General features: G+C 47.1%; 1 protein-coding gene across 2 annotated transcripts; it reads left to right on the top strand.

The window, feature by feature from the left end:
* Positions 1-15812: 15812 nt before the first annotated feature.
* On the top strand, positions 15813-25504 carry STOM (stomatin). 2 transcript variants are annotated; one of them, XM_075260755.1, is made up of 7 exons: positions 15813-15938; positions 20758-20861; positions 21115-21187; positions 21267-21349; positions 21483-21686; positions 22447-22581; positions 25165-25504. In XM_075260755.1, exons 1-7 carry the CDS (start codon positions 15884-15886, stop codon positions 25357-25359), a joined length of 849 nt encoding a protein of 282 aa, XP_075116856.1. In that variant the 5' UTR covers positions 15813-15883; the 3' UTR covers positions 25360-25504. The 2 variants fall into 2 exon arrangements, with proteins under 2 accessions (XP_075116856.1, XP_075116857.1); XM_075260756.1 differs by lacking the exon at positions 15813-15938 and adding an exon at positions 16068-16175.
* Positions 25505-25544: the final 40 nt, after the last annotated feature.

The raw sequence follows: 25544 nt of genomic DNA, 5'->3' as shown, positions 1-25544 counted from the left end.
ATTATACAGGAAGTGACATCATCAGATATCAGTGATATTATACAGGAAGTGACATCATCAGATATCAGTGATATTATACAGGAAGTGACGTCATCAGATATCAGTGATATTATACAGGAAGTGACATCATCAGATATCAGTGATATTATACAGGAAGTGACATCTTCAGATATCAGTGATATTATACAGGAAGTGACGTCATCAGATATCAGTGATATTATACAGGAAGTGACATCATCAGATATCAGTGATATTATACAGGAAGTGACATCATCAGATATCAGTGATATTATACAGGAAGTGACATCATCAGATATCTGTAATATTATACAGGAAGTGACGTCATCAGATATCAGTGATATTATACAGGAAGTGACATCATCAGATATCAGTGATATTATACAGGAAGTGACATCATCAGATATCAGTGATATTATACAGGAAGTGACATCATCAGATATCTGTAATATTATACAGGAAGTGACGTCATCAGATATCAGTGATATTATACAGGAAGTGACATCATCAGATATCTGTAATATTATACAGGAAGTGACGTCATCAGATATCAGTGATATTATACAGGAAGTGACATCATTAGATATCAGTGCTATTATACAGGAAGTTACATCATCATATCAGTGATATTATACAGGAAGTGACATCATCAGATATCAGTGATATTATACAGGAAGTGACGTCATCAGATATCAGTGATATTATACAGGAAGTGACATCATCAGATATCTGTAATATTATACAGGAAGTGACGTCATCAGATATCTGTAATATTATACAGGAAGTGACATCATCAGATATCTGTAACATTATACAGGAAGTGACATAATCAGATATCTGTAATATTATACAGGAAGTGACATCATCAGATATCTGTAATATTATACAGGAAGTGACATCATCAGATATCAGTGATATTATACAGGAAGTAACATCATTAGATATCAGTTCTATTATACAGGAAGTTACATCATCATATCAGTGATATTATACAGGAAGTGACATCATCAGATATCAGTGATATTATACAGGAAGTTACATCATCATATCAGTGATATTATACAGGAGGTGACGTCATCAGATATCAGTGATATTATACAGGAGGTGACATCATCAGATATCAGTGATATTATACAGGAAGTGACGTCATCAGATATCAGTGATATTATACAGGAAGTGACGTCATCAGATATCAGTGATATTATACAGGAAGTGACATCATCATATCAGTGATATTATACAGGAAGTGACATCATCAGATATCAGTTATATTATACAGGAAGTGACATCATCAGATATCAGTGATATTATACAGGAAGTGACATCATCATATCAGTGATATTATACAGGAAGTGACATCATCAGATATCAGTGATATTATACAGGAGGTGACGTCATCAGATATCAGTTATATTATACAGGAAGTGACATCATCAGATATCAGTGATATTATACAGGAAGTTACATCATCATATCAGTGATATTATACAGGAAGTGACATCATCAGATATCAGTGATATTATACAGGCAGTGAAATCAACAGATATCAGTGATATTATACAGGAAGTGACATCATCAGATATCAGTGATATTATACAGGAAGTGACATCATCAGATATCAGTGATATTATACAGGAGGTGACATCATCAGATATCAGTTATATTATACAGGCAGTGAAATCAACAGATATCAGTGATATTATACAGGAAGTGACATCATCAGATATCAGTGATATTATACAGGAAGTGACATCATCAGATATCTGTAATATTATACAGGAAGTGACGTCATCAGATATCAGTGATATTATACAGGAAGTGACATCATCAGATATCTGTAATATTATACAGGAAGTGACGTCATCAGATATCAGTGACATTATACAGGAAGTGACGTCATCAGATATCAGTGATATTATACAGGAAGTTACATCATCATATCAGTGATATTATACAGGAAGTGACATCATCAGATATCAGTGATATTATACAGGAAGTTACATAATCATATCAGTGATATTATACAGGAAGTGACATCATCAGATATCAGTGATATTATACAGGCAGTGAAATCAACAGATATCAGTGATATTATACAGGAAGTGACATCATCAGATATCAGTGATATTATACAGGAAGTGACATCATCAGATATCAGTGATATTATACAGGAAGTGACATCATCAGATATCAGTGATATTATACAGGCAGTGAAATCAACAGATATCAGTGATATTATACAGGAAGTGACATCATCAGATATCAGTGATATTATACAGGAAGTGACATCATCAGATATCAGTGATATTATACAGGAAGTGACATCATCAGATATCAGTGATATTATACAGGAAGTGACATCATCAGATATCAGTGATATTATACAGGAGGTGACATCATCAGATATCAGTGATATTATACAGGAAGTGACATCATCAGATATCAGTGATATTATACAGGAAGTGACATCATCAGATATCAGTGATATTATACAGGAGGTGACATCATCAGATATCAGTGCTATTATACAGGAAGTGACGTAATCAGATATCAGTGATATTATACAGGAGGTGACATCATCAGATATCAGTGATATTATACAGGAGGTGATGTCAGATATCAGTGATAATATACAGGAGGTGACATCATCAGATATTAGTGATATTATACAGGAGGTGACATTATCAGATATCAGTGATATTATACAGGAAGTGACATCATCAGATATCAGTGATATTATACAGGAAGTGACATCATCAGATATCAGTGATATTATACAGGAAGTGACGTCATCAGATATCAGTGATATTATACAGGAAGTGACGTCAGCAGATATCAGTGATATTATACAGGAGATGACATCATTAGATATCAGTGATCCTACACAAGTTCACTTTTGGATTACTGTGTTAGACATCATCATAATTTGACTGCTGCGTGTGTCTGGATCGGGGACGGTAACACATTGTTATGCAGTGAGCGCTGTGAGATGACCGTCGGCCTCGCACCGAGTGACCGGACAATAAATATGGCTGAGAGATGACGCACTGTGCAGGGAAGGACAATGCAAAGTTAATGCAGATGAGGCCGGGCGTTGTCTTCATTATCTCCGTGTCTATGAATAAAAACCTCATTTCCTCTCACTATAAAAAGTGGCAGATTCATTAGTTCATAATGCAGCGGAGGAGACGGCAGAGGCTTCAGCTCCAGAACTGCACCTCAAGTGTCCCTGGAGATTTCCTGCTCTAGATAAATCCCATTTACTGATGGCTCTAAACACCGTGGTGGATAAGCCAATAAACTCCATCCCCCTCTACCATCTACAACATCAGCCACTCCATCTCCCTATACCATCCAGAACATCAGCCGCTCCATCCTTCTGTACAATCCAGAACATCAGCCGCTCCATCCCCCTGGACCATACAGAACATCAGCCGCTCCATCCCTCTGGACCATCCAGAACATCAGCCGCTCCATCCCGCTGTACCATCCAGAACATCAGCTCCTCCTTTGCCTGTACCATCCAGAACATCAGCCGCTCCATTCCCCTGGACCATACAGAACATCAGCCGCTCCATCCCTCTGGACCATCCAGAACATCAGCCGCTCCATCCCCTTGTAACATCCAGAACATCAACTCCTCCTTTGCCTGTACCATCCAGAACATCAGCTGCTCCATCCCTCTGGACCATCCAGAACATCAGCCGCTCCATCCCCTTGTAACATCCAGAACATCAACTCCTCCTTTGCCTGTACCATCCAGAACATCAGCCGCTCCATCCCCCTGTACCATCCAGAACATCAGCGGCTCCATCCCCCTGAAAAATCCAGAACATCAGCCGCTCCATCCCTTTGGACCATCTAGAACATCAGCCGCTCCATCCCCCTGTACCATCCAGAACATCAGCCTCTCCATCCCCCTGTACCATCCAGAACATCAGCCACTCCATCTCCCTGTACCATCCAGAACATCAGCCACTCCATCCCCTTGTAACATCCAGAACATTAGCTCCTCCTTTGCCTGTACCATCCAGAACATCAGCCGCTCCATCCCCCTGTACCATCCAGAACATCAGCTGCTCCATCCCCCTGGAAAATCCAGAACATCAGCCGCTCCATCCCTTTGGACCATCTAGAACATCAGCCGCTCCATCCCCTGTACCATCCAGAACATCAGCCTCTCCATCCCCCTGTACCATCCAGAACATCAGCCGCTCCATCCCCCTGTACCATCCAGAACATCAGCCACTCCATCCCCCTGGACCATCCAGAACATCAGCCGCTCCATCCCCCTGTACCATCCAGAACATCAGCCACTCCATCCCCCTGGACCATCCAGAACATCAGCCGCTCCATCCCTCTGGACCATCCAGAACATCAGCCGCTCCATCCCTCTGGACCATCCAGAACATCAGCCGCTCCATCCCTCTGGACCATCCAGAACATCAGCCGCTCCATCCCTCTGGACCATCCAGAACATCAGCCGCTCCATCCCTCTGGACCATCCAGAACATCAGCCGCTCCATCTCTCTGTACCATCGAGAACATCAGCCGCTCCATCCCTCTGGACTATCCAGAACATTAGCCGCTCCATCTCCCTGTACCATCCAGAACATCAGCCGCTTCATCCCTCTGGACTATCCAGAACATCAGCCGCTCCATCTCCCTGTACCAGTGAGCTCCCTCTAGTGGTGACTGTTGGCGGTGGGAAGAGAGCACTAACTTTACAAGTAGAGGTTGTGTCTTTTAGAACATACAAGACTCAGTGTCCGCACCATGTAGAAGGTCAGCACGCCTCTTGTGTAAAGTGGTCGGAGGGCGCAGCCTCATCATTCCAGGCCCGATACAATACAATAGTACAATAGTACAATAGTAGTTAATACAATGACGATCCCATCCCTCTCTGGTCATGAAGGGGTTCATATCTTCATCTTGCTGTATCATCAATTAACCCTCTCACCACCAGACACTTGGCAGATGATTCCTGGGAGATTCCCCTCATTAATTCAATCACAGATTCTGAGATATGAGTGGAGACACCTGGAGGAGGAGGAAGAAGAGGAGGATTATGAGGAGGAAGAGGAGGGTGAAGGAGAAAGAGAAGGATGAGGAGGATGATGAAGACATGAGCCAGGTGGTGGACACAATGCCGGTCACGTCTGCAGTAGAAACAATTCACATGTAAAGATACAATACAGTGATACATTGTAACCAGTGGACAGAGGAGTCAATGAGAAGATAATGGGGAGAAAGGCCATAAGGAAGGGAAATGTGCCCCCCCTCCCCATACACACACACCTTTTATTGTGGCCCCTCCAAATAAACCAGAGAGAAGGTCGAGGAGGTGTATATATCCTATCCTACTAATATTACATAGGCTACTTTTTAACCCGGTAAATGATGTCCCTACACGAATGGTATTATGGAATTTAGGTTCACACAACACTAAAGGACCTGTGATGATGTCACCACAGGTCCTTGAGCCGTTCTCTGATAGGATCAGGTTATGCGGTGGGCAGAGCTACACGCTAATTTGTGAGCTGAGCTATATTGGATGAAGCTGGACAGTGTGAAAGCTGAAGAAAATGGAGTGTCATGGAAGATCAGGAGACTACAGAACATGCAGGTCTGTCTGGACAAGAGGAGTATATCGGGTGTAGAGTTTCAGTCAGTATGACGGGGAATGTGTTGTTTTGCCTCTGATGGGGAAGGGGGGAGAACTGTGGCACATTTCAGCAACATCCATTCAGCCGTTTGTAACACAGAAGCTGCTCAGACACCCTCACACAAGGCAACCCCTGTAATCCAAATTGCCAGATGTAGCAGAGCTGAGACAGCGCGGTAGCAGTTTGTGTGCATAAAACGAGGCCATGTGCTGTTCGGGCTCTGCTGCAGGGAAGGGCGAACTGTGTCAAAGTTCAGCAGCAGCCGTTCAGCCGTGTCTAACACAGACGCTGTTAGGACACTCACACAAGACAACCCCTCTGATCCAAATTGCCAGATGTAGCAGAGCTGAGGATGCATGGAAACACAGTTTGCTCTGCTCTCCATAGGGATGTACATACAGCTGCGTCTGCTGAGCATATGCACAGATTTAGCAGAGCCGAGACGCGGACGCAGGCAGATCATCGCTAACCGCATTTTGCTAAATATAAGCGGCTCATCGCCAACAACAACCCACAGATGAAGACACGGGCAGAAGCTAATATATATATATATATATATATATATATATATATTCACACGATGGGCGCGGCCCACCCCATGACATCTAGAGGAAGCTGTCAGCTGCGAAGATCTGCTCCACATGGCACCATTACCAGATGTAATAACTGCAGAGCATCCAATCCTCGGGGCCGATCTGACCAGGAGACCTGAGGGTCAACAATAATCAGAATCCGAACAACTGAGAGACCCCGAGAGTCCACAAATCCAGCGAGGAATAAGGAGCATCGATTACCGACTTGATAATGAGTCTGATGAGATACGAGACAATCCACCGAAAAATATCAAGATGGACACAAGGTCGTGCCTTGCCAAATAGACAAACAGCCGCCAGGAGGATACAATGTACAGACACCAGGAGGATATACGGTAGTATACAGAGACCAGGAGGATACAGTGTACAGACAACAGGAGGATACAGTATACAGAGATCAGGAGGATACAGTGTACAGACACCAGGAGGATACAGTATACAGAGATCAGGAGGATACAATGTAGAGATACCAGGAGGATACAGTGTACAGGCACCAGGAGGATATAGAATACAGAAACCAGGAGAATACAATGTATAGAAACCAGGAAGATACAGTGTACGGAGACCTGGAGAATACAGTGTACAGAGACCAGGAGGATACAGTATAGAGAGACCAGGAGGATACAATGTACAGACACCAGGAGGATACAGTGTACAGACAACAGGAGGATACAGTATACAGAGACCAGGAGGATACAATGTACAGACACCAGGAGGATACAGTATACAGAGACCAGGAGGATACAGTGTACAGACACCAGGAGGATACAGTGTACAGAGATCAGGAGGATACAGTATACAGACACCAGGAGGATACAGTGTACAGACACCAGGAGGATGCAGTATACAGACACCAGGAGGATACAGTATACAGAGATCAGGAGGATACAGTGTACAGACACCAGGAGGATATAGAATACAGAAACCAGGAGGATACAATGTATAGAAACCAGGAAGATACAGTGTACGGAGACCTGGAGAATACAGTGTACAAAAACCAGGAGGATACAGTATACAGAGACCAGGAGGATACAGTGTGCAGACAACAGGAGGATACAGTACTATACAGAGACCAGGAGGATACAATGTACAGACAGCAGGAGGATACAGCATACAGAGACCAGGAGGATACAGTGTACAGACACCAGGAGGATACAGTATACAGACACCAGGAGGATGCAGTGTACAGAGATCAGGAGGATACGATGTATCACTCTCTGCACAACTTTTCCTCAGACTAGGACTGAATGAAAATCGATGTGTCAGTCACAGAATATTTTTTCAGTTCCTTTAGAAGTTATCAGTCTTGTGAACTTTGCCGCTTCTTCACATTTGATTCCTTCTGCAGGCGTCTCACTCTCTTTTCATTCTGTTGGGTTTTTGCCTCTTAGATAATTTATTTTTTCTCACGTATTCTATTGGCTTAGACACAAAAAAGAAGGGACAGAGCAGATGTAATCGCCTTGAAGTAACAGCAAATATTCAGACCATTTATAGAACAGTCTGATTTACTGCCATGTACAATCCTGTGACATTCATGTCTATAACCACACTGCCCCCTGCAGAACAAGACAGGAACAGCACAACTGAAAAGATGAGCTCAAGGAGGAGCAAGGAGGAAAAGACCCAAGGAGAACAATCCACCTCCTCACCAGGACTAGGAAATTACATGTTATTGTGGCTGAAGGGCTGAAAACAGATAGTAATAGATTGTAGTCACCTGTCCTACAGTCAGCCTCTCCCCTCCCCTGACATGGCTGATAACAGATAGTAATAGATTGTATTCCCCTGTCCTACAGTCGGCCTCTCCTGACATGGCTGATAACAGATAGTAATAGATTGTATTCCCCTGTCCTACAGTCGGCCTCTCCTGACATGGCTGATAACAGATAGTAATAGATTGTATTCCCCTGTCCTACAGTCGGCCTCTCCTGACATGGCTGATAACAGATAGTAATAGATTGTATTCCTCTGTCCTACAGTCGGCCTCTCCTCTCCTGACATGGCTGATAACAGATAGTAATAGATTGTATTCCCCTGTCCTACAGTCGGCCTCTCCTGACATGGCTGATAACAGATAGTAATAGATTGTATTCCCCTGTCCTACAGTCGGCCTCTCCTCTCCTGACATGGCTGAAAACAGATAGTAATAGATTGTATTCCTCTGTCCTACAGTCGGCCTCTCCTCTCCTGACATGGCTGATAACAGATAGTAATAGATTGTATTCCCCTGTCCTACAGTCGGCCTCTCCTGACATGGCTGATAACAGATAGTAATAGATTGTATTCCCCTGTCCTACAGTTGGCCTCTCCTGACATGGCTGATAACAGATAGTAATAGATTGTATTCCCCTGTCCTACAGTCGGCCTCTCCTGACATGGCTGATAACAGATAGTAAAAGATTGTATTCCCCTGTCCTACAGTCGGTCTCTCCTCTCCTGACATGGCTGATAACAGATAGTAATAGATTGTATTCCCTTGTCCTACAGTCGGCCTCTCCCCTCCCCTGACATGCCTGATAACAGATAGTAATAGATTGTATTCCCCTGTCCTACAGTCGGCCTCTCCTCTCCTGACATGGCTGATAACAGATAGTAATAGATTGTATTCCCCTGTCCTACAGTCGGCCTCTCCTGACATGGCTGATAACAGATAGTAAAAGATTGTATTCCCCTATCCTACAGTCGGCCTCTCCTCTCCTGACATGGCTGATAACAGATAGTAATAGATTGTATTCCCCTGTCCTACAGTCAGCCTCTCCTGATATGGCTGATAACAGGTAGTAATAGATTGTATTCCCCTGTCCTACAGTCGGCCTCTCCTCTCCTGACTGTTGATAGTTGTATAATTCCTCCAGTGACATCATCAGATCTTGTCACATGATCTTTTGCTTAGTGATACGTCATTGGTTGCACACACAGTATTATTGCGTCTGTTTTTGAGGTTTGGATTGCTCGCGATGGGAAAATATTTTGAGACTTCTACTTCCTGTTGTATCCACTTCTGGGAAAGATGGGTGACCCTTGTTGCTACAGCAGACATGAGCGGACCCTCTGGGTACTTTTCCGCTATATAGATGATTTACAGTATAGTAACCAACATCACTATTTGAGATAATTTCTTGTTCACTATCCTGGGAAAGCTGTATGGCAGTGTCTAGTGTGAACCTCCCTGACCTTCACTCTTGCTATTAAAGGTCCTTTACCATTATCTGCTGCTAGGTATTTATTGCTAAGGTGGAGAAACACTAAATATTCTGAGCTATATGACAGCACTGTGGTTACATTCTTGTTACATTGTTGCTGTTCTGTATCCATCCTGAGTGTCACATTGTTGCAGTTCTGTATCCGTCCTGAGTGTCACATTGTTGCTGTTCTGTATCTGTTCTGGGTGTTACATTGTTGCTGTTCTGTATCCATCCTGAGTGTCACATTGTTGCAGTTCTGTATCCGTCCTGAGTGTCACATTGTTGCTGTTCTGTATCTGTTCTGGGTGTTACATTGTTGCTGTTCTGTATCCATCCTGAGTGTCACATTGTTGCAGTTCTGTATCCATCCTGAGTGTCACATTGTTGCTGTTCTGTATCCATCCTGAGTGTCACATTGTTGCAGTTCTGTATCCGTCCTGAGTGTCACATTGTTGCTGTTCTGTATCTGTTCTGGGTGTTACATTGTTGCTGTTCTGTATCTGTTCTGGGTGTCACATTGTTGCAGTTCTGTATCCATCCTGAGTGTCACATTGTTGCTGTTCTGTATCCATCCTGAGTGTCACATTGTTGCAGTTCTGTATCCGTCCTGAGTGTCACATTGTTGCTGTTCTGTATCTGTTCTGGGTGTTACATTGTTGCTGTTCTGTATCCATCCTGAGTGTCACATTGTTACAGTTCTGTATCCGTCCTGAGTGTCACATTGTTGCTGTTCTGTATCTGTTCTGGGTGTTACTTGTTGCTGTTCTGTATCCATCCTGAGTGTCACATTGTTGCAGTTCTGTATCCGTCCTGAGTGTCACATTGTTGCCTTTCTGTATCTGTTCTGGGTGTTACATTGTTGTTGTTTTGTATCGGTCCTGAGTGTCACATTGATGCTGTTCAGTATCCGACCTGAGTGTTACATTGTTGCTGTTCTGTGTCCGTTCTGGGTGTTACATTGTTGCTGTTCTGTATCTGTTCTGGGTGTTACATTGTTGCTGTTCTGTATCCATCCTGAGTGTCACATTGTTGCAGTTCTGTATCCATCCTGAGTGTCACATTGTTGCTGTTCTGTATCTGTTCTGGGTGTTACATTGTTGCTGTTTTGTATCTGTTCTGGGTGTTACATTATTGCTGTTCTGTATCCATCCTGAGTGTCACATTGTTGCAGTTCTGTATCCATCCTGAGTGTTACATTGTTGCTGTTCTGTATCTGTTCTGGGTGTTACATTGTTGCTGTTCTGTATCCATCCTGAGTGTCACATTGTTGCTGTTCTGTATCTGTTCTGGGTGTTACATTGTTGCTGTTCTGTATCCATCCTGAGTGTCACATTGTTACAGTTCTGTATCCGTCCTGAGTGTCACATTGTTGCTGTTCTGTATCTGTTCTGGGTGTTACATTGTTGCTGTTCTGTATCCATCCTGAGTGTCACATTGTTGCAGTTCTGTATCCGTCCTGAGTGTCACATTGTTGCTGTTCTGTATCTGTTCTGGGTGTTACATTGTTGTTGTTTTGTATCGGTCCTGAGTGTCACATTGATGCTGTTCAGTATCCGATCTGAGTGTTACATTGTTGCTGTTCTGTGTCCGTTCTGGGTGTTACATTGTTGCAGTTCTGTATCTGTCCTGAGTGTTACATTGTTGCTGTTCTGTATCTGTCCTGAGTGTTACATTGTTGCTGTTCTGTATCCATCCTGAGTGTCACATTGTTGCAGTTCTGTATCCATCCTGAGTGTCACATTGTTGCTGTTCTGTATCCATCCTGAGTGTCACATTGTTGCAGTTCTGTATCCGTCCTGAGTGTCACATTGTTGCTGTTCTGTATCTGTTCTGGGTGTTACATTGTTGCTGTTCTGTATCTGTTCTGGGTGTCACATTGTTGCAGTTCTGTATCCATCCTGAGTGTCACATTGTTGCTGTTCTGTATCCATCCTGAGTGTCACATTGTTGCAGTTCTGTATCCGTCCTGAGTGTCACATTGTTGCTGTTCTGTATCTGTTCTGGGTGTTACATTGTTGCTGTTTTGTATCTGTTCTGGGTGTTACATTGTTGCTGTTCTGTATCCATCCTGAGTGTCACATTGTTGCAGTTCTGTATCCATCCTGAGTGTTACATTGTTGCTGTTCTGTATCTGTTCTGGGTGTTACATTGTTGCTGTTCTGTATCCATCCTGAGTGTCACATTGTTGCTGTTCTGTATCTGTTCTGGGTGTTACATTGTTGCTGTTCTGTATCCATCCTGAGTGTCACATTGTTACAGTTCTGTATCCGTCCTGAGTGTCACATTGTTGCTGTTCTGTATCTGTTCTGGGTGTTACATTGTTGCTGTTCTGTATCCATCCTGAGTGTCACATTGTTGCAGTTCTGTATCCGTCCTGAGTGTCACATTGTTGCTGTTCTGTATCTGTTCTGGGTGTTACATTGTTGTTGTTTTGTATCGGTCCTGAGTGTCACATTGATGCTGTTCAGTATCCGATCTGAGTGTTACATTGTTGCTGTTCTGTGTCCGTTCTGGGTGTTACATTGTTGCTGTTCTGTATCTGTCCTGAGTGTTACATTGTTGCTGTTCTGTATCTGTCCTGAGTGTTACATTGTTGCTGTTCTGTATCCATCCTGAGTGTCACATTGTTGCAGTTCTGTATCCATCCTGAGTGTCACATTGTTGCTGTTCTGTATCCATCCTGAGTGTCACATTGTTGCAGTTCTGTATCCGTCCTGAGTGTCACATTGTTGCTGTTCTGTATCTGTTCTGGGTGTTACATTGTTGCTGTTCTGTATCTGTTCTGGGTGTCACATTGTTGCAGTTCTGTATCCATCCTGAGTGTCACATTGTTGCTGTTCTGTATCCATCCTGAGTGTCACATTGTTGCAGTTCTGTATCCGTCCTGAGTGTCACATTGTTGCTGTTCTGTATCTGTTCTGGGTGTTACATTGTTGCTGTTCTGTATCCATCCTGAGTGTCACATTGTTACAGTTCTGTATCCGTCCTGAGTGTCACATTGTTGCTGTTCTGTATCTGTTCTGGGTGTTACATTGTTGCTGTTCTGTATCCATCCTGAGTGTCACATTGTTACAGTTCTGTATCCGTCCTGAGTGTCACATTGTTGCTGTTCTGTATCTGTTCTGGGTGTTACATTGTTGCTGTTCTGTATCCATCCTGAGTGTCACATTGTTGCAGTTCTGTATCCGTCCTGAGTGTCACATTGTTGCCTTTCTGTATCTGTTCTGGGTGTTACATTGTTGTTGTTTTGTATCGGTCCTGAGTGTCACATTGATGCTGTTCAGTATCCGACCTGAGTGTTACATTGTTGCTGTTCTGTGTCCGTTCTGGGTGTTACATTGTTGCTGTTCTGTATCTGTCCTGAGTGTTACATTGTTGCTGTTCTGTATCTGTCCTGAGTATCACATTGTTGCAGTTCTGTATCCGTCCTGAGTGTCACATTGTTGCTGTTCTGTATCTGTTCTGTATCTGTCCTGAGTGTTACATTGTTGCTGTTCTGTATCTGTCCTGAGTATCACATTGTTGCAGTTCTGTATCCGTCCTGAGTGTCACATTGTTGCTGTTCTGTATCTGTTCTGGGTGTTACATTGTTGCAGTTCAGTATCCGACCTGAGTGTTACATTGTTGCTGTTCTGTATCTGTCCTGAGTGTTACATTGTTGTTGTTCTGTATCCGTTCAGTTTGTCACGTTGTTTTTTGAATCCATCCTGGGTTTTACATTGTTGCCTTTCTGTATCTGTCCTGATTGTCACATTGTTGCTTTTTTGTATGCATCCTTGTTACTACATTGTTGCGATTCGTTGGTTTTGGTCTACTATATTACAAAATAAACCTCCAAATGTGACAAAATGTGTAAAGTGACATTGCCCCACGTACAGGCAGTGCGAGCATTACAATTCATGGAAGAACCGCAAAATAATGCCAAAATCCTGCCTATAATGGAATCCAGTGTAATATAGCGCTGCATTGAGACAGAACGTCTGGAGACTGCCAAAATGTCCTGCTGGTAGTGCTAGTAATGACAGACACCAGGAGGCGGTTGCCAAGTAGCCAACTTTGCTCTACATGGGTTTCCGTTTTCTCAGGTTTGTTGTTCTTTTTTTATGTAGATTGGGAGCCCCATATAGGATTCTCAGTGTAGATTGTTCCACGCAAACATGGGGAGAACATACACTCACCGGCCACTTTATTAGGTACACCATGCTAGTAACGGGTTGGACCCCCTTTTGCCTTCAGAACTGCCTTAATTCTTCGTGGCATAGATTCAACAAGGTGCTGGAAGCATTCCTCAGAGATTTTGGTCCATATTGACATGATGGCATCACACAGTTGCCGCAGATTTGTCGGCTGCACATCCATGATGCGAATCTCCCGTTCCACCACATCCCAAAGATGCTCCTCTATTGGATTGAGATCTGGTGACTGTGGAGGCCATTGGAGTACAGTGAACTCATTGTCATGTTCAAGAAACCAGTCTGAGATGATTCCAGCTTTATGACATGGCGCATTATCCTGCTGAAAGTAGCCATCAGATGTTGGGTACATTGTGGTCATAAAGGGATGGACATGGTCAGCAACAATACTCAGGTAGGCTTTGGCGTTGCAACGATGCTCAATTGGTACCAAGGGGCCCAAAGAGTGCCAAGAAAATATTCCCCACACCATGACACCACCACCACCAGCCTGAACCGTTGATACAAGGCAGGATGGACCCATGCTTTCATGTTGTTGACGCCAAATTCTGACCCTACCATCCGAATGTCGCAGCAGAAATCGAGACTCATCAGACCAGGCAACGTTTTTCCAATCTTCAATTGTCCAATTTCGATGAGCTTGTGCAAATTGTAGCCTCAGTTTCCTGTTCTTAGCTGAAAGGAGTGGCACCCGGTGTGGTCTTCTGCTGCTGTAGCCCATCTGCCTCAAAGTTCGACGTACTGTACGTTCAGAGATGCTCTTCTGGCTACCTTGGTTGTAACGGGTGGCTATTTGAGTCACTGTTGCCTTTCTATCAGCTCGAACCAGTCTGGCCATTTTCCTCTGACCTCTGGCATCAACAACGCATTTCCGCCCACAGAACTGCCGCTCACTGGATGTTTTTTCTTTTTCGGACCATTCTCTGTAAACCCTAGAGATGGTTGTGCGTGAAAATCCCAGTAGATCAGCAGTTTCTGAAATACTCAGACCAGCCCTTCTGGCACCAACAACCATGCCACGTTCAAAGGCATTCAAATCACCTTTCTTCCCCATACTGATGTTCGGTTTGAACTGCAGGAGATTGTCTTGACCATGTCTACATGCCTAAATGCACTGAGTTGCCGCCATGTGATTGGCTGATTAGAAATTAAGTGTTAACGAGCAGTTGGACAGGTGTACCTAATAAAGTGGCCAGTGAGTGTACAATCTCCATGCAGATGTTGTCCTTGGCAGGATTCGTACCCAGGAGTAAACACTGAGCCACTGAGCTAACCACTGAGCTACTGTGCTGAACACTGAGCCACCGTGCTGACCACTGAGCTATTGTGCTAACCATTGAGCCACCGTGCTAATCACTGAGTCATCATGGTGACCACTGAGCCATTGTGCTGACCACTGAGCCACCGTGCTGACCACTGAAGCACTGTGCTGACCACTGAGCTACCGTGTTAACCACTGAGCTACCGTGCTAACCACTGAGCCACCGGCTAATCACTGAGCCACTGTGCTGACCACTGAGCCACCGTGCTGACCATTGAGCCACCATGCTAACCACTGAGCGACCGTGCTGACCATTGAGCCACCGTGCTAACCACTGAGCAATGTGGTGACCACTGAGCCACTGTGCATGACCACTGAGCCACTGTGCTAACCACTGAGCCACCGTGCTGACCACTGAGCCTCCGTGCTAACCACTGAGACACTGTGCTGACCACTGAGCCATTGTTCTAACCACTGAGCCACCGTGCTGACCACTGAGCCACTGTGCTAACCACTGAGCCACTGTTCTGATCACTGAGCCACTGTGCTGACCACTGAGCCACTGTGCTAAGCACTGAGCCACCGTGCTGATCACTGAGCCACCGTGCTAAGCACTGAGCCACCGTGCTGATCACTGAGCCACCGTGCTGACCACTGAGCCACCGTGCTAAGCACTGAGCCACCGTGCTGATCACTGAGCCACCGTGCTGACCACTGAGCCACCGTGCTAAGCACTGAGCCACTGTGCTGCCCCTTGCTCATTTTTATTATCTGCCTGGCTTGTTCTGTGACATTGTTACTATCAGTTGTTACAATGCTGCTTCCTGTTCTCTATGGTTGCAGCAGGGGGCGGGCTGAGCTATGTGACTCTGGGGGAGGGGCTGGCCCCTCCCGACTATCATGCGCAGCCTTCAAGATTTAAAGGAGTCTTCAGCAGAATCTTGTCACTTCTTCTCCTCCAGACATGGCTGACAGTGAGCAGAAGCAGCACAGGATCATAGACAGCAACGGAAACTCAAGTAAGGACTCTCAGGTCACATGGTCTGGGGGGCACATACTTATTCTGTTTTGAACAGATGAACTTGTTGATGAGGGGAGGGCGGAGCTTTGTTTACTGGAAGTAATGACATGTGACCAGTGAGAAGAGCGAGGGGTCTGGTCTGACGACATCACTGGTGATAGGACATTCTGGGGGTCTCCAATACCTGAAGCCCCCACATCAACGCCCGCTGGGATGGCACAGCCAAACATTTCATGTCTGTGAGATCATGTGACTTGTGTTTTGTGATGAGTGTAATCTGCTGGCGGGGTCACCCCTTAGGTATTGGATCATGAGGCCCCCCCTCAGCAGTTGCCAGGTTGTCTGTATGTGGTGGGGATGGGGCTGGTCACTTGTTGAGCCTATTAGGGTGAGGTCCCGAATAGATATTTGGCATTGCCAAAGCTAGTAAAGTGGGGGGTAAGAATTGGGGTGGGAATGGGGGGGGGGGTTGATTTGGGGTATAACAGTCCGTGGAGTCTCATCTTCCTCTTAGTTGGTGACCGCTATATGGGGGGTTTGGGGTGGTTTGGGGTATAACATACACTGGGAAGGAGAGCCCCCCACCAAAACATTAGGCTCCAGTGGACAGATGAGACCCCTCACATGTTGGGTTCTGACCTGCGGCCCCCGCTCTGATAATAACAATGTTCTCACCGCACACTGTAATTATCTTGTTTGGCAGAGATGTGGAGGTTGTACTGTGCAAAACACTCCAGCTCTCGTATCTGGTATACAGCAACCGCTGAAAAGCACTGGAGGGGGCTGGGGGAACAGTGCTGCATCTACGGACAGCGCACAGTACAACTTCTATAATCCTGCATGTACGGACAGCGCACAGTACAACTTCTATAATCCTGCTTGTACGGACAGCGCACAGTACAACTTCTATAATCCTGCTTGTACGGACAGCGCACAGTACAACTTCTATAATCCTGCTTGTACGGACAGCGCACAGTACAACTTCTATAATCCTGCATGTACGGACAGCGCACAGTACAACTTCTATAATCCTGAATGTACGGACAGCGCACAGTACAACTTCTATAATCCTGCATGTACGGACAGCGCACAGTACAACTTCTATAATCCTGCATGTACGGACAGCGCACAGTACAACTTCTATAATCCTGCTTGTACGGACAGCGCACACTACAACTTCTATAATCCTGCATGTACGGACAGCGCACAGTACAACTTCTATAATCCTGCATGTACGGACAGCGCACAGTACAACTTCTATAATCCTGCATGTACGGACAGCGCACAGTACAACTTCTATAATCCTGCTTGTACGGACAGCGCACAGTACAACTTCTATAATCCTGCATGTACGGACAGCGCACAGTACAACTTCTATAATCCTGCATCTACGGACAGCGCACAGTACAACTTCTATAATCCTGCATGTACGGACAGCGCACAGTACAACTTCTATAATCCTGCATGTACGGACAGCGCACAGTACAACTTCTATTATTCTGCATGCGTTGCGTTGTTGTTTCCTGGTAACCTCTTCTGTTCTTGGCTCCTTTCATTATTGTTACCATTACATCGGGGTGTCAGAAACTTGTTGTCAGATCTCCTGATGAGCGGGGGAGGGGGGTGATAAGAGGGGTCTGAGGCTTCTGTCCGTATAATATGGCTATATAGTGTTATCTATATACATGTAGGTGTTGTCTTATATATATGGGGGGGCTAGTTTTTACCTTTGGTTTTTGGGGTGTCCTTAGTGATACGTTCCATTCCTTTGTCTCGGGGTCCTGCCATGTGGAGTTTTATGTCTGACCTCGGGCCCCCCCAGCTAACAATGGCTATAAAGATGGCGGGCTGCGGCTTCTCCTCCGGCCCCCAGACTCTGATTGTCTTATAATATATAATATACAGGGGGAGCGGGTTGTCGATACTTTCTCAGGTCAGGGTTGTCAGACTTCTCCTGGATGTTCCTGATCAGTGGTGTCTGGTGATCTCCTGGCAGCCATGTTGTTTGACGCCTCTTCCCGTCACGGCAATTCCCCAGGTCCCGAATGTTTATTCCAGTCAGCAGTATAAAGTCCTGAGGGAAATCACCGCGCGCTCCACACTGCCCTCTGCTGTCTAATACTGCACGCTCCGCACTGCCCTCTGCCATCTAATACCGCACGCTCCGCACCGCCCTCTGCCATCTAATACCGCACGCTCCGCACCGCCCTCTGCCGTCTAATACCGCACGCTCCGCACCGCCCTCTGCCGTCTAATACCGCACGCTCCGCACCGCCCTCTGCCGTCTAATACCGCACGCTCCGCACTACCCTCTGCCGTCTAATACCACACTCTCCACCCTTTGTCATCTAATACCGCACGCTCCGCACCGCCATACCTCCCAACTTTTGAACAACAGAAAGAGGGACAAAAAGGCAAATTTAGCTCTGCCCACCTTTATGTTGGCTCCACCCATTCTCATTCACTTTTCATGTCCCCCGACTCAGTATAATCCTCCTACAGTCACCTGTACATTGTCTCCACATTGTAATGTCCCCCTTCCAACTGCCCCACAGTATTAAGTCCATCTCCTAGTGTTCCAGTTTAAACATGAAACTCGAGCAGCTGGAGGGAGACATTAGCAATGGGGGTAGTTGGAGGGGGCAATAAATAAATGGCAGATGAAGTGGGACATTAAACAGGGGGCAACTAGAAGCAGACATTAAACCGTAGGGGTAGCTGGAGGGGGACATTAAACTGGGGGCAACTAGAGGCAGACAGCTACTCCCACAGTTGTCCCCAGTTTAATATCCCCCAGTTTAAGTGCCCCCTTCATCTGCTCCATTTCATGTCCTCTCCTCAATCTATGCCCCCAGTATAATGACAGACACACACACACACTCTCTCTCTCCATCCTGCATCTCAGATCCCCCTTCCCCCTCCCTTCTCAGTACCTTACACAGATCTCTTCATCTCTTCACTGCACGGGACACTGACAAGCCCACCTAGTCACGTGACTGTGTGATGTCCCACAAGGTCCTTGAACCGTAGTCGAGCGTTCCTCTGATCACCGCAGCCTCTTATCTGTTATAATCGGAGGAATGATCGGAGGAATGATTGATGATTGATCAGTAAATCATTAGCGGGACATGTAGGGAGCTGCGCGGGACGGCAGGACAGTGTGAGTGTCCTGCGGAAATCGCAATGGTTATGAGGTATGCGCACCTCACCTGTACACAGGTGCAGGGGGATGCGGTGCGGTGTGTGACGTACGCCATACACAGGAGCAGGGGGATGCGGTGCGGTGTGTGACGTATGTAGTACACAGGAGCAGGGGGATGCGGTGCGGTGTGTGACGTATGTAGTACACAGGAGCAGGGGGATGCGGTGCGGTGTGTGACGTATGTAGTACACAGGAGCAGGGGGATGCGGTGCGGTGTGTGACGTATGTAGTACACAGGAGCAGGGGGATGCGGTGCGGTGTGTGACATTTGTAGTACACAGGTGCAGGGGGATGCGGTGCGGTGTGTGACATATGTAGTACACAGGTGCAGGGGGATGCGGTGCGGTGTGTGACGTATGTAGTACACAGGAGCAGGGGGATGCGGTGCGGTGTGTGACGTACGCCATACACAGGTGCAGGGGGAAGCGGTGCGGTGTGTGACGTATGTAGTACACAGGTGCAGGGGGGTGCGGTGTGTGACGTATGTAGTACACAGGTGCAGGGGGATGCGGTGCGGTGTGTGACGTATGTAGTACACAGGAGCAGGGGGATGCGGTGCGGTGTGTGACGTACGCCGTACACAGGAGCAGGGGGATGCGGTGCGGTGTGTGACGTATGTAGTACACAGGTGCAGGGGGGTGCGGTGTGTGACGTATGTAGTACACAGGTGCAGGGGGATGCGGTGCGGTGTGTGACGTATGTAGTACACAGGTGCAGGGGGATGCGGTGCGGTGTGTGACGTATGTAGTACACAGGTGCAGGGGGGTGCGGTGTGTGACGTATGTAGTACACAGGAGCAGGGGGATGCGGTGCGGTGTGTGACGTACACCGTACACAGGAGCAGGGGGATGCGGTGCGGTGTGTGACGTATGTAGTACACAGGTGCAGGGGGGTGCGGTGTGTGACGTATGTAGTACACAGGTGCAGGGGGATGCGGTGCGGTGTGTGACATATGTAGTACACAGGTGCAGGGGGATGCGGTGCGGTGTGTGACGTATGTAGTACACAGGTGCAGGGGGATGCGGTGCGGTGTGTGACGTATATAGTACACAGGTGCAGGGGGATGCGGTGCGGTGTGTGACGTATATAGTACACAGGTGCAGGGGGATGCGGTGCGGTGTGTGACGTATGTAGTACACAGGTGCAGGGGGATGCGGTGCGGTGTGTGACGTACGCCGCACACTGGTGCAGGGGGATGCGGTGCGGTGTGTGACGTAAGCTGTACACAGGTGCAGGATGATGCGGTGTGTGACGTACGCCATGCACGGGGATGCGGTGTAATGAGGTGGTGCTGTGCTCCCAGGTTAAACTGGGGCAGGAGGAGAGAGACTTCATTCTGTGGGGTAATTGGAGGGTGCATATAATGGGTGACTGTGGGGGCACATAAAAAAAAAAAAAGGGTGAATGGGTGGAGCTTAATTTGCTGCACATTGTGTCCCTCTATGTTGCTTGAGATTTGGGTGGTATGGAGACGGTGTAACAATGAACGGTGCGTTGTGTGTACAGTACACATGGAGACATTGCGTCATCCTTGGTGGCGAGGTCGCCTCACCCATCCTGTATATACACATCATGTGACCATGTGAGTGACATCACTAATCCTCTTCTGTTGTAGGCAGTTCGGACTCTGGACTTGGCTGCTGTGGCTGGATCCTGGTGATCGTCTCCTTCTTCTTCACCATCATCACATTCCCTGTATCAATATGGATGTGTATAAAGGTAAGGCAGGAAAGAGTGATAACGCGGTGTCCTCTGACCCCGCCCACTGATGACATCACTGTATGGTAATGATGGATCTGCCCCCACTGATGACATCACTGTATGGTAGTGATGGATCTGCCCCCACTGATGACATCACTGTATGGTAGTGATGGATCTGCCCCCACTGATGACATCACTGTATGGTAGTGATGGATCTGCCCCCACTGATGACATCATCGCTTCTCTGTAATGTCTTTTTTCCTGGTCTCAGATTGTGAAGGAATACGAGCGGGCAATCATCTTCAGACTGGGACGTATCCTGCGAGGAGGAGCGAAGGGGCCGGGTGAGTGACCCTACAATGTCCATGTTACACTGAACGGGTGCAGGATATTTGGGCCGCTGACCATGTGACTCCTCCGCAGGTCTATTCTTCGTTTTGCCCTGCACCGACAGCTTCATCAAGGTGGACATGAGGACCATCTCATTCGACATCCCCCCCCAGGAGGTAAGAGACGGGAGGTCCAGACTCCCATGAAGATAGCTGGAGTCACCGAGGCAGGTTGTCTGGTCCCAACCCCTTATGGATAACATGGGGCCACGCTGGGATTTTAGGGTTTTTCTCCCTCGTGTCTTCTCAGATCCTCACTAAAGACTCAGTGACGGTCAGCGTGGACGGCGTGGTGTACTACCGGGTCCAGAATGCCACCCTGGCTGTGGCCAATATCACCAATGCCGACTCTGCCACTCGCCTGCTGGCCCAGACCACCCTGCGCAACGTCCTGGGGACCAAGAACCTGTCCCAGATCCTGTCTGACCGCGAGGAGATCGCCCATAACATGCAGGTACCCAGCTCGCCGGCACCCCAAGGTCTGAGGCGCCCTAACGTACCCGGCCCACCAACACCCCAAGGTCTGGGGCACCCTCACATTCCCGGACCCCAACACCCCAAGGTCTGGGGTACCCTCACACACCCAGCTCTCCGCAACCCCAAGGTCTGGGGCGCCCTCACCCTTCACACATTTGTAGGCCCCTCCCTAATATAAAGAACATTCCAGAAGCTGCCCCCTGTCTTAGAGTCTCTGACCCAGTACAAATCTCCCCCCCCCTTTCCCGACAGCCTGTACCCGGGGGCTGTGGGGTCTTGAGGCAACCTAACCTGTCCCACGTGGTCTTGTCTGTCCCAGAAGTCTTGGGCTTTGTTCACACAGAACTTTACAAACTTAAGCCGCGCTGTCATGCTCTTCATAGATTGAGGCAACCCAACCCGACCCACATACGACCCCTCCCCCACGACCTTCCCCTCGGGCCAGGCTTATCCAGTCTTCTTCCTGACCACCCTGATGGGTGGCTTTGGTCTCTGAGGTCGTCACTGATGTCTGTCTTCTTTCATTTTGTATTAGTACACCTGAATGCTCCAGACCAGCAAACTGCTAAAAATTCTCTTGTACTAAAGACTGGCCCACCCCTGCCCCAAACCACGCCCATGGCCCCTCCCACTCAGGGCAAACATCATAAACCAAAAACCATTCCCATTTGGGCAGACAGTAATGGTGCCTGACCACCTCATAGACGTGGCTGACACTGTCTATTGTTGCCCTGCAGTCTACCTTGGATGTCGCCACAGATGACTGGGGCATTAAAGTGGAACGCGTGGAGATCAAAGATGTCAAGTTACCAGTCCAGCTGCAGAGGGCAATGGCGGCAGAAGCGGAGGCTGCACGAGAAGCCAGAGCCAAGGTAAAGCCTCAGCAGCACAGAGTATTTCAGGAGAGCAGTGTGCTGATCTTATAGGTCACAGGGTGAGAGTTACATAGTGGGAGGAGCAGGGTCCCCAGCAGTACAGAGTACATCAGGAGAGGAGTGTGCTGATCTTATAGAGGAGGTCACAGGGTGAGAGTTGCATAATTGAGGAGCAGGGTCACAGCAGTACAGAGTATTTCAGGTCACATATACCTATATTGTATGTACATTCTTGTGATTCCCCAGGGCTTGGCACGTCATCCATTCCCCCCCCCCCGCCTTCAGCCTGGTAGTAGTCAGGTGACCGGGTGTCTCCAGCACATACCAGTACTTATAAGGCAGTGATCTGGGGTTAGGGGTCACTGTACTTCCTGCCAGCACAATCCTCCCCAATCTGGCATACCAGTCCCTCTATAAATAACACTGTGACTCTTGCCCAACCTCAGCCACTGCTGGAGCCGCTTGTGTGTGTGTTACAATAGATCTGTAACCTGGGGTTATGCAAGTCTAAGACAGCAGCGCCACCACAGCTTGTGTCTGGTATTGCAATTGAAGTAAACTGGTTAGAGCTGCAATACCACACACAACCTGTAGAGGTGCTGTAAGAAAACCGCCGTGTTTCTGCAGTCAGCAGAACACGTAACAAAACTCCAACATGTGCAAGACCAGCGGCCACCAGCCTGTAACCAGCAAGGAAAAAATACTGACAGCAGCAGATATAGTTACCGTATTTTTCGGACTATAAGACGCACCTAGGTTTTAGAGGAGGAAAATAGGGAAAAAAATTTTTGAAGCAAAAACTGGTAAAATATTTAATATATGGGAGTTGTAGTTTTGCAACAGCTGCAAGGCCACATTGACAGGTGACCCTGCAGCTGTACGGGGATGCATAGAGTGTTTTTTTTTTTGCGGGGCCAGAAGTACTTTTTAGTTATACCATTTTGGGGAATATCTATTTCTTAGATCACCTTGTATTGAAAAAAAACCCGGTGGTTTATGATATGATTTTCTACTTTTATATATATATATATTCTAGGGACAGGAGGTGATTTAGAACTTTTATTTATTTCATATTTTTATTATACATTTTAAAGCTTTTTTTTTTTTTGTACTATTTTATTCCCCCCCCGGGGGCTTGAACCTACGGTCACTTGATTGCAAGTCCCATGGACGGCAATACAACTGTATTGCCGTCTATGGGACATTCTGTCTATTAGTATTACGGCTGGTCATAAACCCAGCCGCAATACTAATATAGCAGTGACAGGCCGGGGAGCCTCATTAGGCTCCCGGCTGTCACCCGAACAGGTCGGCTCCTGCGATATCGCCGCGCAGGAGCCAGCCTACAACTTCACAGGTATGGGGCCGGTGGGAGAAGGAGCCACCGATACTGACCCGGCATCCGCTGTACTAGAGAGGCGGATGCCGGCGAGGGATAGACGCTGGCACAGGTGCCGGGGCCTGAGACATCGCTGCGCTCCTCTGCCCTGCATGAAGCCAGCGGCGGGGGGACGGAGGAGCGGAATAGCATCACTCCTCCCGCCGCTGCTGGCTTCATGCAGGGCAGAGGAGCGCAGCGATGTCTCAGGCCCCGGCACCTGCATCTATCCCTTGCCGGCATCCGCCTCTCTAGTACAGCGGGTGCCAGGCGCCACATTCGGACTATAAGACACACCCTTCTTTTCCCCCCAAATTTGGGGGAAAAAAAGTGCGTCTTATAGTCCGAAAAATACGGTATATAGTCAATGGCAACCCCCCGATCCCGCACACAAGCAGTGTGACATAAGGAGCTGCCTGTATATAGAATATACAGTCACCACTAGGAGGAGCTCACTACATACAGAATATACAGTCCCCATTGGGAGAAGCTCACTACATACAGATTATACAGTCACCATTAGGGAGAGCTCACTACATACAGATTATACAGTCACCACTAGGAGGAGCTCACTACATACAGATTATACAGTCACCACTAGGAGAAGCTCACTACATACAGATTATACAGTCACCACTAGGGGGAGCTCACTACATACAGATTATACAGTCACCACTAGGGGGTGCTCACTATATAGAGATTATACAGTCACCACTAGGGGGAGCTCACTACATACAGATTATACAGTCACCACTAGGAGGAGCTCACTACATACAAATTATACAGTCACCACTAGGGAGAGCTCACTACATACAGATTATACAGTCACCACTAGGAGGAGCTCACTACATACAGAATATACAGTCCCCATTGGGAGAAGCTCACTACATACAGATTATACAGTCACCATTAGGGAGAGCTCACTACATACAGATTATACAGTCACCACTAGGAGGAGCTCACTACATACAGATTATACAGTCACCATTAGGGAGAGCTCACTACATACAGATTATACAGTCACCACTAGGAGGAGCTCACTACATACAGATTATACAGTCACCACTAGGGGGAGCTCACTACATACAGATTATACAGTCACCACTAGGGGGTGCTCACTATATAGAGATTATGCAGCACCTGTTGCCCTCAGGATGGTGACCTGGGCTCACACTGACTCCATCATGTACCTTTCCCTGCAGGTAATCGCTGCAGAAGGTGAAATGAACGCCTCTCGTGCCTTGAAAGAAGCCTCTATCGTCATGACAGAATCTCCAGCTGCGTTGCAGCTTCGCTACCTGCAGACTCTGACCACTATTGCTGCGGAGAAGAATTCCACCATTGTCTTCCCCCTGCCCATCGACCTGCTACAGGGAATCCTCTCAGGCCGTAAATAATCGCAGTAATATAATTGCGTCCTATCAGTACTGCGGGGCATGTTCCATTCCTCCAGTCCCTGCTCAGTCTGCCCCCGCGCTCTGACTTGGCTTTTTATTTAATCACATTTTATATCTATAATTAAATAAATGGAAGTTTCCATACGAGGCGACTCCTCCGCTCACTACCGTGTCCAGCATATCCT

This window comes from Leptodactylus fuscus, chromosome 11 (assembly GCF_031893055.1).
Source record: "Leptodactylus fuscus isolate aLepFus1 chromosome 11, aLepFus1.hap2, whole genome shotgun sequence".
NCBI classification, from domain to species: domain Eukaryota; kingdom Metazoa; phylum Chordata; class Amphibia; order Anura; family Leptodactylidae; genus Leptodactylus; species Leptodactylus fuscus.
Note: the sequence above shows the minus strand (reverse complement) of the source record. Positions and strands in the feature narration are given on the sequence as shown.